This window comes from Gymnoscopelus braueri, assembly GCF_963280865.1.
Source record: "Gymnoscopelus braueri genome assembly, chromosome: 15".
Taxonomy (NCBI): domain Eukaryota; kingdom Metazoa; phylum Chordata; class Actinopteri; order Myctophiformes; family Myctophidae; genus Gymnoscopelus; species Gymnoscopelus braueri.
Window position 1 is genome coordinate 26,891,333 of NC_137620.1, and position 18,733 is coordinate 26,910,065.

An 18,733-nucleotide genomic window follows, 5' to 3' on the forward strand; every position below is an offset into this window, starting at 1 on the left:
TCACTTCTCTTAGGACTATATCGATTTCACAGAGACGAGGCTTCTTTTTAATTCTCTAAAATCTGGTGATCAGAGAGGCATGGAAGGGATCGCTTAACGGCTTGACGTATAGTTAAAGCCACGGTCACGTATATTTATAAAAGGCTATATGAGGGTACAGAGGCTATATGAGTTTTTGGTTTTCTAAATTAATTTGGCTTGTTTTGGAGCACGTTTAAACGTTAACCATTAAATTGTAGTGATCTCCCAGCACTTCTACGGTCCCGTCCATGTTAGCTTATACTGTAGTAATAACAATGACGGCAGCTATCTGCTTTGCTAGGCGGTATGTTGGCTGAGACCGAGGCTATCACACTAAGTATTAAGTTATTTGCATTTGAAACTGCCTACTAGTGACACGACACATTCTGTTACTTATGCACAAAAGGCAGTTTTGGTGACTGCGCATTGTCATCATTTTTCTTCCTTCTGGGATTGCATTTTTTTTTTGTGTTGTTGCTCTGTTTCCCCCCAAAACATTTTTTTTCCACGGATAAAAAGAATTCTCAGCTTTTCTCCTTCAACATGACTTCGGTCCACAAGGTAGTGAATATATTGCTACGTGGACTCGTCATCTATGCGGTACTGGCGGGGTTGGAGGTCACAGCCTACTCCAATGATCCCCACCATGCGACTGATACTAATGCAGCCTCTACAGGTAAGACCTTTTTGATGTTGAATGGACACAATGATTTACACACATCCATGATGCAATGTACTCGAAGAATGCCGTGGAATTTGTATCCCAGACAGTAGTGCTTGTTGTGGAGTAGTGATGATATGAGGTGTGTGTGTGTGTGTGTGTGTGTGGGGGGGGGGGGGGTCATGCTTTTTCATCGACAGTCACCTTTTCCCCCCTGTACATTGCTGAGGAATGCCGGTGGCATGACTGGAATGCACGATGCACCCCCCGCCTCCCCATACACACCCCCCACGGCATGAATACCTTCTCCACGTCACGTCCTGATGCTAAGGCCGGCGACATGTGGCCAGTTGTGGCCAATGCTGGATGGGCTGGTGATTTATAGAGGATACAGGATAGGTGGGCACTACTAGGGACATCTGGGCACCTCGATGTAAGATTGGCTATTTTGTCCAAAATGTAAAAAATATATATATATTTGAAAAATTGTAATGTAAGACTTAATTTTATCCTTCAACTTGTAGATCCCCCAAAATGAGTAGATATACAGGTTTTGTAGCAATTTGTAGCAATTGCAGAAATATTAGACCTTAATTGTCAAATGTTTAAGCATGTTCTAATGTATACTTTACTTTACTTAAGCCAATTTTACATCGAGGTGCCCAGATGTCCCTAGTGCCCACCTATCCTGTTACCTTTATGGATGGCACATACATGCACACTGTTGGTTGGCAGTCCCTCAGCCATGGCTAAATAAATCAAAGCGCCATCTGGGCCTATTTGAAGGTCACACAGGCGTGTGTGTGTGATACTGTGATCAGATATTTCATTATGGGAATATCAGACAATGCGTGATGATGTCTCCTCTCAGTAAACGACATGTGTTCTGGGATTTCTGCCACACTGCCCAACTAATAAGTGCAAGGGTATCAGTGATGTGCGCCTAAGTATGTGTTAGGTCACTTATAAATCAAAGCTGGCTTAGTAACCTAATATTGTGATGGTGGCCAGTGGTGTATGACATTTCACTTGCAGCCTGCCTGATTGATTCAATACTCCTCCTTATGCCTCATTTATACTTGGTGGTTGTGCACCATGTCACATGAAAATAGCAGACCTACAAGCTCACAATGCATTGTGATGCAACGCGTTGTGAGCTTGTAGATCTGCTATGTATAAATGAAGCTTAAGATCTGCACCGGCTGTCTGTGTAGGACAGACTTCTATTTGTGTATCCTACCTTCTGCATAATGAGTACTCTTACTTTGGTACTTTAAGTGTATTTTGATGGCAATACTTTGGTACATCTTGAATACTGAACTTGTACTTGTAACAGTCTTACAATAGGGTATTGATACTTTTACTTAAGTAAAACATGTGAGTACTTCTTCCATCACTGAAGTCAACTTTTTCACTGTAAGTACTTGAGGTCAATTTAAACACACACACACACACACACACACACACACACACACACAGGCCATTGACACGGCACAGCGATATTGAAGTCATCATATGGTTATAAATGGTAGGAGGAATCCCATGAATTATGAATACATTTGACAGCCTCATGGCATAGGGAAGCAGTTAAGGAGGTAGAGCGACCCGTCTGGGAATCGTGAATCCCAACGGCATTGTTCATTAGTTGCCCACTACTCCTAATAGTTAGGATGGGTTAAATGCCGAGGACAAATTCCAGATGCCTGTGCATATACCCAACAACAACAAAAATGGGACACATTTATTATTATTATTATTGTTATTATTATTATTTATGAGATGGTTAAGGTCAGACTGTCCGGTTTATACAGAAGAAATTCTTGCTCAGTTGGGCAGAATTTAAATTGAATCAAGCCTCCGTCAGAAGCTTTTTGAATATGATGTATTCAGAATGAGTAAGTGGGCAATGAAAACCTGACGGTTACATTTGAAATAGTTCCCTTTTGATTGACAGGAGATAAAAACGTAATTGACACAGTGGATTAATAAGGGATTTGATCCAGATACATTTTAATGACATACATTTGTTCAGAATGTGTGCACATGATGCAATGTAGGCATCATGTTACTCTATTAGGTAGGCCTGCCACGCTTTTCTGTGTTGATGCTGTATCAACTAGCCTATAGCGTTGACATTGCATACTAGTTTCTCTGTCGTCCTCACAGAACATCCTGTGCTTTATATTATCCTATTTAGACCTGAGGCCGATTCTAAAAACGCCTTCCAAATCCTGACCTAAGTTTCCTGAAAAACTTCAAATATTTATTCAAACATAAAAAAATATATATGTTGCTATATACTGTACATAGCAACAACAACCCCAAAAGGGGTTCCCGGATTGAACGGTATAGTTACATTTAGGTAGGGGTTCCCAGTCTAAATGGGAATGGGTTATGTCTATAACATACATACTCCATTGGAATGCATGTGTTTCTGGTCATAAGTTCTGGTTGGAGTAGTTGTACTGTAGCTTATCATTTTGTGGTGGTGTGTAGGGGGGCCCACCAATGACTCAAGACCAGGGGCCCCCACCCTCCTAAATCTGACCCTGATGATATAGTGGAAATGTCATTCTCTGTTAAGCTTGACTTGTGGCGTTTTCTTTTCTTTTCGTCCTTTTTTTCAATTTGACTAAAAAAAACTAATGGCAACACACTACCCTCTGGGGCGTTGCCACGTATGTTGCATTAACCATTCTCAGAATCCTCTTATTCAAATCAGAGCTAATAGCCCCAGCACACCTGTGACCTTACTTCCTAGGTCTAATACTTGCCCTTAGGTATGCCTGGAGAACTTCTAATATGCAAATATTAGATGCTCAAATAGTCTATAAAAAGTTGGACTCAAATATTTATTTTTCTTATTTTCTTTGCATATTTGGCTGCCTCAACAGCATGTTGTCATAAGATATTATGACAATTATATTGACACACCGTCACAGTGCTTTTATGAATATAAATATATATATGAATATATATCATTTTGATATATATTCAAAACCTCCATCCCTGTCTGTTGAAACTATTGAAGAAAGTAATAAAACACTCATCCTAGAGACAATTGTTATAAGTTAAGATAAAACTTTATTTTTCCCCTTTCAGGTGTCATAGCAGCAACAGCACTAAACGTGAAACACAGGATATGTACAGTAGGCAAGAGTAGAGAGATAAGAATAAAACAAATAGTGTTAGTCTGACATTAGACATCTGTACTTCGTCTGAGGTAAATTTATTTTCTATCAATAAATATACAAATGCACAATCTATCACCAGTGAATGTATACGTGAATAATATTTAACACCAATGAATATCTGAATAGATATACAGACTATCAGCAGTGAATATGAGACTGACTATAATGTACAGTCAGTGTCAAGATGCCTTCAACAGTGAGTATCTGGATAATATATAGAGTATATTAACAGTGAATATAGTGAGTACACAGTCTATCAACATAATTAATGCATGATGGTATGCATTCATGACTGGCTAGTGGCTACACATTCAAATGTAATCAGGGATATAAATTGGTTAAGGCAGACGTATGCTTGCCCTTTCCCACGACATGGGCTCAGAAGAGCAAAGTTGGGCCGGAGGTTTTACCCCCCAATAGCCATTCAAATATATCAGGTGATAACCCACACAGAGTAGTGAGCTAATACACTGTCAGTGGACATGACCGAATAACCCATTTCCCAGCTGGCTCTCTGGAAAGGTCACCTGCCTTTTCATTGAGTCTCAGTAACAGAGTGAGAGGAAGAGAGACCGTCTGTGTACATGTCATGTGTGTTTGTGAGTACACTTGGCAGAAGTGTATGTGTGTGTGTGTGTGTGTGTGTGTTTGTGCATGTGTGGGCCAGGGCATGAAAGTTTGTTTCTGGTCCGTGGAGTGCTTCTTGCTGCAGACTCAATAATAAAGGAATTTCCTGCTCTACTGTATTACAGCTGTAGTGGTCTGGGAAAAGGTTAACTTGGAGGTACAGGATCATCTCCTGCCAGGCAGTTAGCAGTGTTGCCATGTCTGCTTATTATAAGCGACTTTGGGCTTGTTTTTCTGTAATGTTGCTTGTAAATATTGGTGGTTGTGTTTTTTTGGGCTTGTTTCTGAAGTGTTTTTTTAATATTATGGTTGAAACCAGTGGTTCAACAATTCTCATGTCAAGGACCCCCAAATTAATGTATTTGTCTGTGGACCCCCATCCGAAAATATTTTTGTTCCAGGAACCCCCGTACCAGATTTGTGTTGTTAGAATGTAAAAAAGAAAAGATTCCACATTTTGCACTTTTTTCACAAGATTTTTGAATATTTTTTCAAGACACGTTGTGAGCTTAATAGGTTTGAAGTGTGATCCATTCGCTACTTTTGGGCTTGTTTTCATAGACGTGGTTGCTTGTTTCTCTCGCAAAATCTGGCAACACTGGCAGGTCAGCTAGATCAGAGGTTCTCCAACCTTCTTTGGTTTCAGCAACCCCTTTCCTTGATTTCTGAATCCAAGTACACCCTTTACCCAACTACAACTTTGTGTTATAGAAAAGTACAAGAGAAAACCATAGCAAGCCGTATGATGAGATGAATGAATGAATGATAACAAACCTGATGAACAACATGACATTACCAATAAGAAATGGAGTGAAAGAGTTGCTATTAGTACCTCCTGAGCAGATATATTTTAAACTGTGTCATGTCAACATTTCAGTAAGTTTTGATGCCATTATGTTCAAATAATGTGCAAATAAGTATTTCTTACTATTCAATAACAGTTTTATTTGATTTTATATTTTATTTGATTTAACATTTTACAGATCAGTTGGTTCACACAAAGTCTGTCAATGTTTTATCATTAAATAATAAACATGTAACAAATATATAACAGAGATTCTTACATTTTCCACTCTCTCAAGTACCCCCTATACATTTAAAAAATAAATAAATAGAATTTTCATTAATTTTCATGAACTAAAAACGAATAATTTCATAAATAAATACAAAAATCAAAGACATTTAATAAATTAGGGGAGAAAAAAAACTTTTAAGAAGTATTGAAAATAGCAAATCTACAAACTAGTTTGGGACCCGGGGAAACATCAAACTTCTCTTTTGGGTGGGTCTCGAGCTAAAAACCACTGCCCTTTAGTACCTCCGCATACCTACCTGCATATTTGAGAAACACTGAGCTAGCTGGACAGACCTGCCCCTCAACCATCTCAGATATCGTTGGTGGCATCCAGTTCTCAAAAGAACAAGTCAACGGTTTAAGAGGATTATGCATGTGAATGCATGTAGTGGGAGTTTGGGGTGAAAAAGCGGATTACATAACCACACTGTTTGTTTTATATGAAACATGACTCATTTGGTTTGAGTTGTTTTAGCTGTGTGGTCAAGAGGGTGCTACAGACATGAGTAATGAACTTGCGGCAATTCACACGAGTACATAGAAGATTGTGGTATATTGCACACTGTCAGTGCTGTGCAGAAGGATCTTTCAGGCTTGATTTGTGGTATTGAGACAGGTTTGAGTATCGGTCCACCCCACTTATCCCACAGCACCTCTGAAATGTTGTAGTTCGTCGGGTGACCTTTCAATTATAGACCTGGTTTTGTGTGGGCTTGTGTCCGGGTAGCTCAGTCGGTAGAACACTTGCCTTTTGACCACAAGGTCATGGGTTCGACCCAGGGCACTGCCAGCTCAGCGTATGAGGCTTGGGCGTGGCAAGTCGTGTGGTAAGTACTGGGAGCTGATGGTAGGTGTTGCGCTCCACCTCAGCAATCCATCTCCCAGAGATCTAGCGCATTGTGAAATGTGGATAGACTCCCGCACTCTGGCTGATACTGACAATAAGCCTCCCCGACCTACTTACTTGTGTAGGCTATATCCACCCATCTTACCTACACATTGCATAATATATCAGACTGAGGAAGATTTTAAACGCAGGAGCAATTCTAAATGTATGGATGAAAATAACTATACTTTGAATTTGTGACACCTGTAAACTCACGAATGAAGTTCAGTTTTGACAATCAGCAGCATGGGTGCAAAAAGAGTGTTTAAGTGATAGTTCACCCCAAAAACTTATTTTTTTCTATCAATTAGTCACCCCATGGAGTTTTTTTGTTTTTGTCGCATTCCTAAGCCAATAATTTGATGGCCAGCGGACCGGTTGGCAGCGGTTACGGTAGGAGATACAAAGGAGACTCTTTGTGTCTCCTACCGGAACCGCTACCGGTCATCAAATTATTGGCATAGAAATGCGACAAAAACAAAAAAATATCCACGTTTCCAAGGGGTGACTAATCAATAGAAAAAAAGTCATTTTGGGGGTGAACTATCCCTTTAAGAGAGTGAAAGTTGCTGTAGCACTCACTTGAGTACAGTTGCATTGTGAACGTGGACTTCCTCCTGTTTTAATGGTGTATACTTAAGCTCGTTTGGCATTTCAACAAACGCAGCCCTTCCCTCTGGCCATGAGGAACATACACACAGTTCTCAAACAATGTGCCTTCAAGGCAATAAGTAAGCCTTGCCAAGCCATGTGGGCAGGAGCCTATCTCCTGTTTCTGTAGCATGTGGCAAGCTTGATGTACAAGTACACCCACTGGACATGACGCTAGTATGTCACAGGGACTTACCCCCAATCCAACCCTTGATGGTGAGTGCCAAGCAGGGCGGCATTGGGTCACATTTTAACATTTTTATAGTCTTTGGTATGACCCGGCTGGGGATCGAATCCTGACCTCAGGGCGGACACTCTAACCAGGCCACTGAGCTGGCCACTGAGCTGGTCAAGGCAATACAGTACCTTAAATACATGGCCTCTTTCGAACTCAAACATAGATTAAAATGTGCAGTAATGGGTCGTACACTGGATACATGTAATCGGGATGATGAAATCAGATTTCGAACATTACACAGTGTGTTCGCTAGCGAACATAACACACGTATTAAGTAACTATAATCACCCCAGATTGCTATCAGAAAAATGTGCAATTAGATTATGGTTACATTGTCAAGGAAGCTTGATTACAGTTTGTGATGACATCTTTGGCAGTTTTCAAGCCCGACCCCTGAGAGGTCAGCTGGACGGTCTGGGTCCCCTTTCTCAACCCCTGGTGTCCATGTCCTCACCTCAACTTCTGACTACACACCCCTTCCCATGCCCCCATCTGCTGGATGTGAAAGCCAATGGTTATTTAGGCTGGGGGGGTGGGTTCACCAGGGCAGTGGTTCTCAACCTGTGGGTCGGGATTTGTTTTTGAAAATAGCTGATCTACAAGCTCACAACGCCTCGCAAAACGTGAGGCGTTGTGAGCTTAAAGATTTGGCTTTTTTCACAATATTTATCTGTGGAACCGAGTCAAACTAAATGTAATGCCTCAACTCCTACAATTCCAAGTGCTTGTCACGGTGGGGGGTTCTCAGTTCAAATATGATTATTTTGGGGGGTCGCGGCCTGAAAAGGTTGAGAACCACTGCACCAGGGCAGGTGTTCACCCGGTCATTGATTATTGGATAAGCAATGCTATCAACACGTGAAAAGAGCATCTGACATTCAGGGCTTCTCAGCACTGTCAAGGCCCACAGTTCCAAAGTAGACCACATGACACAATCAATGGGTCCTGTTGTTTAATTCTATTGGACAAATGTGTTTTATTTTCATTGAAAATGTTATGAGATGAGAAGAAAATATTTGAGGAAGTCCATTTTTCTTTCTTTACTAATTACAAAAATTGCCAAGTAGTATGCCAATCTATTTTGTAATCTTTAGTGGTAACTAGAATTTCTGCAAAATAGTCAGCACAGCAGTGGTTTGTGATATTCTTTGATGTCCCAGCTAGCAAATGAAAAGATTCCCCTCAAAGCCATCCTACAAGATATGCATTTTAATCCAAATTTTTTTCTGCCATCACTGTATGCAAAGAACATATTAATTGCAGCACATGTATATCCTTTTTTTTTAAACATTTATATTATCAGCCTTCAGCCCTAACTATTATGCAACACTCGTTGGCAACCTTGTAACCTTCGCAACCCTATAAGTTAGCTATGTGGACATTTATGTCATTATCATTAGTTACTACTGGTAAGTGGTCAGAACTCATGTAGAAATGCATGTTGAATGTGGTCTAATGGTTAACATTATGTTTTTAACGTCTTCCATTATATGCATAGTTTGTTGTCTCCCTCTCCCAACTGGCCTGTTATCCTTCTTTATACTGTAGTGACAAAAAATGTCCTATGGTATTAACAGTCACTGTCATTAACTTGATTGTGCTAAAAGCTTATAGGCCTCTGACGATTGGAGATAAGCTAGTATTGCAGCTCAGCAGTGGGGTAAACATTTGCTTCTCCCCAAAGTGTTTGTTGACACTGTGGTTAACCAGCCCTATACTTCTGCTATTCAAAAATAGCCGATCTACAAGCTCACAACGCGTTGCATCTCGACACATTGCGAACCCTTAGATCTGCTACGTTCTCTCTCATTTGTGCACGGAGATAGGAGGCTTTCCAGACTGTGAAGCGAAGTGAGAAAAAGAAAAAACGCCGAACGTAGCAATCAGTCTGGATCCCAGGCTAGATATGTTATACTTCTTCATACTTTTAGACACACTATATGATGCAATGCTTTATCCCTCACACATCATTGTGTATCGTATCAGTCAGTCAGTTGTATCAGCCAGTCATCTCTGACCATAAGAAAACACATGCCACATCTCACATTGGCAATTTGGCATGTGTTTGAATACAAAGATCTCCTGGCGCAGTTAGCAACTTACATAAGCACATTAGCCTTTCATGTACAATAATTTCATATCATATCATATTCCCACTGTGAGAACTGAATTTGGGAAACAAAATGCTGCACCATTTTCTTAGAATGTACAAAAAGATTTGAAGTTAGATTCTCAAATTGGAAATTGGACACCTGTTTGCCAAAGAGTGCTCATGTTTTTAAATAGTTTCTAGTTGAAAAATTGTATTTGTATTTTATTTGTGTATTCTTGTTTTTATTTGTGTGTTTTAATGTTTCTGACTTATTGGTCATGGTCCACTTGAAAAAACTGATGGAAATCGCATTGTGGTTTTTATCCTTGTTAAATACAGGATAAATAAGAAAGAAATTAAATAAAGACAAGTGGTTAAGTGCCGCAGGGAGCACAGCGATTTATGTTCTGAGATACTTCCTGTGCTGTTGGCCTCTGTTCTGTCAACCAAACCCGCATACACAGAAGAGAAAAGCCAGGCTGTTTTTCACAGGCTTTTGGACTTCAGAGTGAGTTTTGGGTTCTCTCTGGGGCCGCAGTAACAGTAAGTGATTGTGTGAGTGTGGACCAAATGTCTTGGTTCTGTGTAGTCCAATTTAACGATTCAACAAACAAATCCGTTCCCACTCTTAAGAGTAGGACAGGCTGTTCCGAAGGGATCTTCTAATCTAGTGTAAAGAAAACAAAACCCTAAAACTGACCTGGTGCGGTGTTGCTCCAAAGCATATAACTTTAACTGGACCTCATTAGTTGTGGTGTGGACTCTGCCATCCACTTGAATTAGAATGTTTTTCTTTTTAAACGATATATTTACAGTTATAGTTATCATTGTTGTGGATGGCCCTTTAAAACCACCCACAAACAATTGCACCTCATTTGATTACTAAATTAAACAAATGTGGTTGCAAACCTGCCTGGCCTGCACCGTCATCTCTTATTCTGTCTCTTGATTGTGCCCTTGACCGTTGACCTTTTCTTCTTCGGGGCAGCCTACTTACTCATCATTCCTTCCATAATTTCATGAAAATCTGCCCATTAAATACACAGACAGGACTCATCATTTACATTACCCTGCCACATATTAATAATGCAGCTTCCCAGTTCATTAATGGGAAGATACTTTACCGCATGGCTCTGCAAGGGGCTAGCCGTGTGTGTGTGTGTGTGTGTGTGTGTGTGTGTGTGTGTGTGTGTGTGTGTGTGTGTGTGTGTGTGTGTGTGTGTGTGTGTGTGTGTGTGTGTGTGTGTGTGTGTGTGTGTGTGTGTGTGTGTGTGTGTACGCACCTGTCTGTCTGTCTGTCTGGAGCTAATCACACAAACTGCTAAGCACAATCAGCGCCAAATTTCTTGTCCACACAAGCAATTAAGCCTGCCAGTACACCACAGAAGTACCTTCACACATTTTCCATACTTCTTGAAATTGAAATATTATTTATAATTGTCAATTGGGGCTGTGGACACGCTGAACCCTTGCCCAAATATGGAGTCATATGTCATAGTTATGTCATATAGACGACTGACATCATAGAAGACTGATGTCACAGGCTGATCACATGAAGTCCGACATCCGCATTGGAGCCACGCTGTTTCTATGAGGATCCCGAGATCCACACAACAGACATTTTGGCCCGCAGGCCTTCCTTTACATTACATTACATTGCAGTCATTTAGCAGACGCTTTTATCCAAAGCGACTTACAATAAGTGCATTCAACATAGGTAGGCGTGCGTCACGCTGAGGAAGGCCTGCGGGCCAAAACATCCGTCATGTATGATCTGCTGCTGGCCCTGGGGCTTATGACTGACTAAATAAACAAGAAATCCTAAAAAGCGAATGCTGCCGATCTTTTCTAAGATACTATTTCTGCCAGAACCGTGCACCCAATACACGTGAAACGTGAAGTATATTCTTCTGATGAGTGCTATTTTTCAAGTCAGTCTATCAAATACTCTATCAAATGCACGAACGAGGAGCACGCCTGGGACAGATTTTTGATACAGTTTTACTGTTATTAAAGCGGCACTATGTCACTTTTGGTAGAGTATGTTAATACAATATAACTTATACAATTGGGGTGGTTATATTTTGTCTCCCTGCCCTTCTAATGAGACATTTAGATTGTGTCAAAGGTCATGTCTCACCTAGACACAGGATCTGACACACATTTTGACCTGATGGAAGGTCAAGATTCAATTTCTCCCCTGAGCAAGCAGGCAGGCTCTATTAGCTCAATGGTAAAACATAAATCAGCATTTGCGTAGGAAACTGGGTTCAAATCCGGGGTAGAAGAGGTTATAGTGCAGCTTTAATCATGAGTTCAAGCAGTTTCTTCGTTTTTGGATTCTTTATTCACCGTGAAGGAATGCTACACAAACAAAAAATTCTCCACGAATGTCCTTTCTCTCAACATTTCCTGTATAGAATAAAAGGTCGGTGTCGTGTCCTCACCTGCTTGTTCAGTTTGTCTGGCCTCTGGTAGACAGCTGCTTGCGCATCTCAATCAGGAGGCTTTGGGGTTGTGATCCGCCCTAATAGGGCCCATCAGAATGCACAGCAACAGTGCTGGAGCCCGCCAGGGTATTTATAAAGCCACTGGTAATGCTTTCCGTCTACATTTTCCGGTACGGTCCTCGTCCCCGATGTCGGAACCTTTGGTCGGTGGAATCCTGGATAAAGCAGGCTGCCAGCCAGGCTGACGCCGCTGACCTGCTGGTGACATGGATGTGGGCTTAAGTTGTTGGATGTTCAATATAGCCAGGTTTCTGCTGCCATGGCAACAGGCCAGAACATGACGTTTTAGCAAGGCTCACCCGAAGAATTATAGGGCTTTATTTAATGGCTTAACATGAACCCTAAAGTCCCTATACTGGGCATGTCATGTTAGGCAAACATTTCACAAAAGTAGGTGAACATTAAGTGAAAATAGCAGATGTACACGCCTGCAGAGCTTGCACATCTGCTTTTTACAGCAAACCCGGTCACCAAAATATACAGTATAGGCTTTAAGTGGTTACCATTTCCCTGCTCGTAGTCGCTCGTGTGTCAAGCATGGGGTTGGATGCACTGAGGCATAATCACTGACCCAATTCATTGCTATGTACTCTATGTCAGAGTCATTGCTATAGAAAGAGTTGCATCAATGAGGGGTCAGAAACACTCTAGGTCACGTGGTTCGTGTATCACATGTGCTTCATCAACGCCCATTATAAGCATTCAGGGTTTGGAAGTGGAACTTATACAGCGGGGTTGGTTGCCCGATGGCAAACGTTACTTCCGCATTCTTCTTGTTCTTGTTGTTATCTCTGAGCACACCCAAACAAAATACAAATCAAGTTGGTTTTGGCAATATATTACTATTATTACTACTATTATTATATAGTATTGAATATTATATTAATCTTCTTAGTTTACATGGTCCACCACTGTTGTAAAATAATTGTCTCTATGAAGAGGCTTCAATAGTCCATATTCACACGGTGGCCATTTTGGAATTTAACATTGCGTTGCTGTGGCAACTGGGGTGGCATTTCATTTGACTTAATGGCAATATGGCCACCATGTGAATATGGTCAATGGCCTCCGGTCTGAAAACATTGTTCATTTGTCCTAGGCCTGGAGGACTAACATTCACTGTGTACTCTGTGTACTAATGTCGTTTTTCTCATGGTGAATAGACGTAACTCACATGCATAGCACAGTCTATATTCCCTATGGTTTGTACTCTCATGATGAATTCCATCGTGTACACCCGACCTCACACACCTATACCACAAGTTTAGGTGATGTGATGCGTTGTGAGCTTATAGATCAGCTATTTTTTATATTTTCTTAATTTTTTATTTATTTTTTCTTTACGCCATTTCGCAATAGGGGGCCGCAGCTAGGCTATTTGGGGATCCTTAGCATGGAAAGGTTTGGGAACCCCTAACAGATGGAGTAGATGCCTCATATACTGTACATCCGTGGACCACTGCCGTGTGCACCAGTAAGTCCTAGATGACTCAGCCTGACAACATTTACACTCGAATGACTCCGTCACTCATCCAGAAAGCACCTCAGTAGGAGATGTAGGTCATTGTGGCCAGCTCTACCGGTTTTCCTGCTGTCAATTTTAAATCCACACTCAGGATTTTTTGAGCTTTTGCTTGTAACTCATAAAGACCGGGATAGTATCTGTCGTTTTTAGATTTCTTTGGCTATTTTTGAAAAATCTTTGAATATAAATCTTTGAATATATATATATTTTTAAAGCGAACATTTGTAACTCAAATCTCCCCCTGGAACAACATATTTTGAGATGGGGGGGGGGGTCCGCATCTGCATCGCAAGGTCCCCCTAAATCATATGTTTTTGGCCACTGACCCCCATCAAAATATGTTGTTCCAGGGGCCCCTCCAGTAGCAAAGACTTTGTAAATACATATACAAAAAATATATGTATTCAAAGTTGTTCAAGATTCAACAAATGTTCAAGATTTTTCAAAACTAGCAGATCTACAAGCTCGTTGCGCGGCGAGCTTGTAGATCTGCTGTTTTTGAATAGCCAAAGTATAAAATAATGGCTATAGCTATAAAATAGCCAGTTGGTTAACCAGCTCAGTGGCCTTGTGGTTAGAGTGTCCTCCCTAAGACTGGGAGGTTGGGGTTCAATCCCCAGCCAAATGCTATAAAAGTGGTACCCATTGCTCTCGTTACTTGGCATCAATTGTTGGATTCGGGGGAGGTCCCTGTCTCTCTACGTCGTCCTCAGACGAGCCCTCCATCGGAGTCTCCAGTCATCTCAGTTCTCCATACATCTGGCCAGCTCCTTTGTGCTTTCTGCACCAGCATCTTTCCTTAGTACATCCACGTAGGTAGGTGTGGGACGTCCTCTGGATCGATGCTCGTGTGTTGGTTCCCACAGTACAAGCTTTTTGACCGGGAATTCTCGGTGTCGGTGGCAGTGGCCGGCTAGTCTCATCCTCCTGACTGCAATCTTTTCTGATACACTTGGTAGTGCCCCGTACAGACGCTTGTTGGTAATGTGCGTGTCCTGGTTGATGTTCAGTACCACACGTAACATTCTGGTGTAGCACGGGACTTCTGTATAGGGCTTTCTTTAGTGTCCAGCATTCACAGCCGTAGAGGAGAACTGTGACATACAAGCATTGCCATTATATCCTTGGGTTTTACTTGTACATCAAGCTGCCTCATGCTACACAAACAGGAGATAGGCTCCTGACTCCATAGGCCACATGGCTCACCGTTGACTGTTGGTTCCCAAGGCCATTTACTTAGATGATTTTGTAGTTTACAGTGTGTGTGACACATACTGCAGATCTGCAAACACTTCATGTTTATGAACAGAAAACAAAGTGAAATGTAAACCCACACCGCAATGGAAGTGCTGATGTGCATGTAGGCTAATCCCATATTAGGCTATGACATAACGGGAAACGGGGAAAAAAACATTCAACGACGCCTCTCTGTATTTTTTAGCTCTTTTGCGTGTCAATGGAGCCAGTTTCCTCCCTCTCTCCCCCCTATCTCTGTGCACATTTTCTTACACTTAAGACCCATTTTATACTTAAATGACAAAAATAGCCCATTTACAAGCTCACATTGGGATGCTTTGGTAGCTTGTAGATCTGCTATTTTCGCCAGTTTGTATTTTATATTTATAAAATGTTTTGAAATATTTTGAAAATTGTTGAAAATGTTAAAAATATTTTCGACTATAATGACATGCCCAAAATAGAGACGGCAGGTTGAAAGGGGTGGTTTGAGTGATAAAGGTCAATAGTATTTGACCCGAAGAGAGGATTCTGGAGAGTTGATCCCATTAGTGTGTCACAGTAAAAGCCTAATAGTATTGCCACCCCTTTCTCCCTTTGTGTTGACATTACCCGTTTGACTACATGTTTGTCTAACAACGTTACACACTGACAGCATTTGTGACACCAAATGTTATTTATGAGTCTGACCAGAGAGAGATTGAAGCTTAAAAAAGGCTGCCGTCAGCCAATTTGTTTTGGTGTGCGACAACACAGGAACTCATGGACCTGTCACTTCTGTTGGGTGTCATACTGTCCTTGACATTATAAAATGCAACCAACTCACTCTACATTTGCAGACACCGACCGTATCCTCTTCCATTCACAGCAATTGCGCTTGAGCAGGCAAACGCTGACCCGGGGAATAACATGACAATCATCCCCTTCATCGAAATGCAGAGTTCTATGATGTATGTTTGAAGTAGGATTTAAAGATAGATATTGGATGCAACTAGCAGTCCCCTCTGATTTCAGGGACTTTCCATTGGCATGGGGGCACGTGATGTGGCGGTCTGCGCAAGAGGGGGCACAGGGCGGTGTGGATTTCTTTGGTATGCTCTCATCTCTTTCTCCACCTCAGTTCACGTTGCCGATCCATGCTCATCAACACACTCGATTAATAGCAAACATCCAAAGCATAGCATGCAGAGATGAACACAAGCATGAGTGAGGAAGCAGGCAGCAATGCACTGAATGATGCCCTGTTTGTGTGGTTTGTCTTTCTCAACTCTTTTTGTGTGTCGCAAGCAAGTTGGCCATTTTTATGGTTCATTCACTTTCCAGCACTTTTGCAGAAATGATGATACACAACCTCAAACAATGAATTAATGCTCTGTAGTGATGTAAAACATTCAAGCATGCACTTCACATACAAACGCCATTGACAAAAACAAGATTGATATTGTACCATGTTGAGCCATGGATCTATAACGGAGTGTGTAAAATGGACAAGACCTTGTCCAGTCCCAGTAAGACATTACATTTTCTGTTGAATAAAAACGAACAATAAAATACATACAGTATATGTTCACTGTACATTTTGCCTACACACCTACAGACCTTTTATCTGGGTGTGTGAATGTTTTTTAACAAGGGGAAAGACAACTGAAAGACCTAGGACAATTTTGGTTGATGCTAATTTTGCTTCTCCCTAAAGATTTAGAATGATAATATAGTAAAACATGGCAGGCTGGCCTTACTACAGTGTGATGTAAACAACACAGCTGTAGCTCATACAATTAATAATGTTTGTATTAGATTTAGGTGTGCCAATGCAAGCACTACACTGGCACAGTCTTCTGTTACATTTGTTTTATTATTATTAGGGGGCCAAGCGCACGTAGTGCGTAGGTCCCCTTTTGTTTTTCTTGTGGGTGATATTATAGCACTCAATTGAAAAGGTATAACTCATGTCCCGTTTAACATACAGCCATGAAACTTCATTAGACACATGAGTCTCCTCATGACGAACAACTTTGTCACTTTGACCTAAGACCTCTGACCCTTACATCTTCCGGCATTTTGAATTATATGAAAAACTGTTCAATTCTATCTCCCCCTGAGATTTTTAAGCCTCCAGGGGCCAATGCAAACCCCTAACCCCTAACTACATGAATGCGGTGTCATATTTTTACAAAACTCCTGGGAGTTTTGTAACGCCTGGGAAAATAGCTTAATTAGAATACTAGGATCTGTCCATGTTGTGTAGACAAAGTAAAATATTTGGCAAACTTTACTTTTGATGGCTGAATTTTTAACAAGAGTTTGAAATCTGCTATCATAAGCAACATAATAAAGACACAATCCCTCAGAACTCTGCTCAACTGTTTCCAATGCTCATTTGTTAATTGCAAGGTCTCCTTTCTCTCAAGTTAAGTCTATTATGTTTCTGTATGGCTGATTGCACGTATTGCTTTTTCTACATTGCATATTGCATTTCTTGGCCCCCATATTTTGGTGGATTGTCTGAAACCTTAACTGCAAAGATGGCAGCATAGCAAAGGATGGGCATAACTTAAGTCTTAATATATAGAAGACAAGAAGACACTTTTCCCAGGACTCTCTGAGGCATTGTGGGTAAAATAGGCTTTGGTGAGCTGGTTGCTAATCCATCTCAGTGCTGCTAACGAGGGTGTGTGTCCGGACCAACAGGTGCGTTCTCAAGAGATACTTAGCCTTGCCTTCATCTCTGTCCAAAATGGACTCAGTTCATATTACATACTGAAGGACCTGGTGGTAACAGCAAAAGACTGACCTCTATTTTGTTATCTATCATCCTATTTCAAGAAATACAGGAGTGAAAGGTAGTACATTCACTGTACTATATGTGAAGGTGTTGATCAGAAACACTACAGGTCACTTGGTTCATGTATATTTCATCAACACCATTATATGAATTCAGTGTTTGGAACTACAGGTATATGCAGCAGTGTTTGAAACTATTGGTGGCCTGATGGCAAGCGTTACTTCCGCATTCTTGTTTGTGAGCACACCAAAACGAATTATAAGTGCAAGTTGGTTTTGCCAATAAATGATTGAATACTGAATATGATATTGAATATTATATTACTAGTATTCAAAACAATATATCTATATTCTTTGTTTACATGGTCCACCATTGCTGTAAAACAATAGGTCCGGTGGACTGAACGGAGGTGATGCAACACTTTCTGTCTCAATGGCTTTTGTTGATGCTAATAAGCAGAGTGTCACGTGACCAAGATCATGCATGTTGACATTTTCTGTCAGATGCAGCTTTAAAGATCAGAGGCATCTATTTCTTGTATGTCCTTGGCATAGCATAACATGTTGAGATACTCTTGTCAAGTGGGCAAATAGGTTAGCTCTCAGGTTGCTTTTAGATGAAACAAATTAACGTTTAATCACTTTGCAACATCCAACAGCACTGCAGTAGCTATTAGATTGATGCTTTGTTTAAGTTAGATACTTAAAACTAAATAGGGGCGAACACCATGATTTGCATGTTCTTTCTTATTCAGGCTGCCATGTTTGTTTGGACAAACTGTTTGTTCTATATTTGCTATATTTAGGAATCTCATCGCGAGTTGAATCCTGTCAAACAGGAAGTTGTAACACCTACGCAGGAAGTTATGCTGATTAACAGTGTAAACCTGATTTCTATCAGTTTCAAATAAAACCTCTTTGAGCCTAAAGCACGAAACCACTGGATTTTGCATGGGTTACTCACTGAACGTAGACAGGACAGAATGCTTTATTGACAATTGTTCTGTGGAAGCATGTTGTTAAAACTTGACCTTACGGTATGTTCTGAGAATCTGAATATTATAGAATCATGATGCCATTCCACCCAGACCTGGTATTTATTGTTTTCAGTAGAGCTGTGGTTCTACGACACATAAGTCACTCCTCCCTTATCTTTGAGTTGACTACTTGAGTCTTTAATTTACTTCTCCCATGAGCTCATGTATTAAACTTCTATATCCGACTCTGTTTGCC

At 40.9% G+C, this 18,733-nt stretch overlaps 1 protein-coding gene across 3 annotated transcripts in view; it reads left to right on the forward strand.

Moving 5' to 3' along the window:
• stim2b (stromal interaction molecule 2b) overlaps window positions 1-18,733 on the forward strand; it is a 66,905-nt gene that overhangs the window by 591 nt on the left and 47,581 nt on the right. For all 3 annotated transcript variants that reach the window (XM_080452135.1, XM_080452133.1, XM_080452134.1), the window contains exon 1: window positions 1-697. This exon is cut by the window's left edge. In XM_080452135.1, the coding sequence (XP_080308261.1) occupies window positions 565-697 (133 nt within the window). In that variant the 5' untranslated portion in view covers window positions 1-564. The remainder of the gene's footprint in view (window positions 698-18,733) is intronic.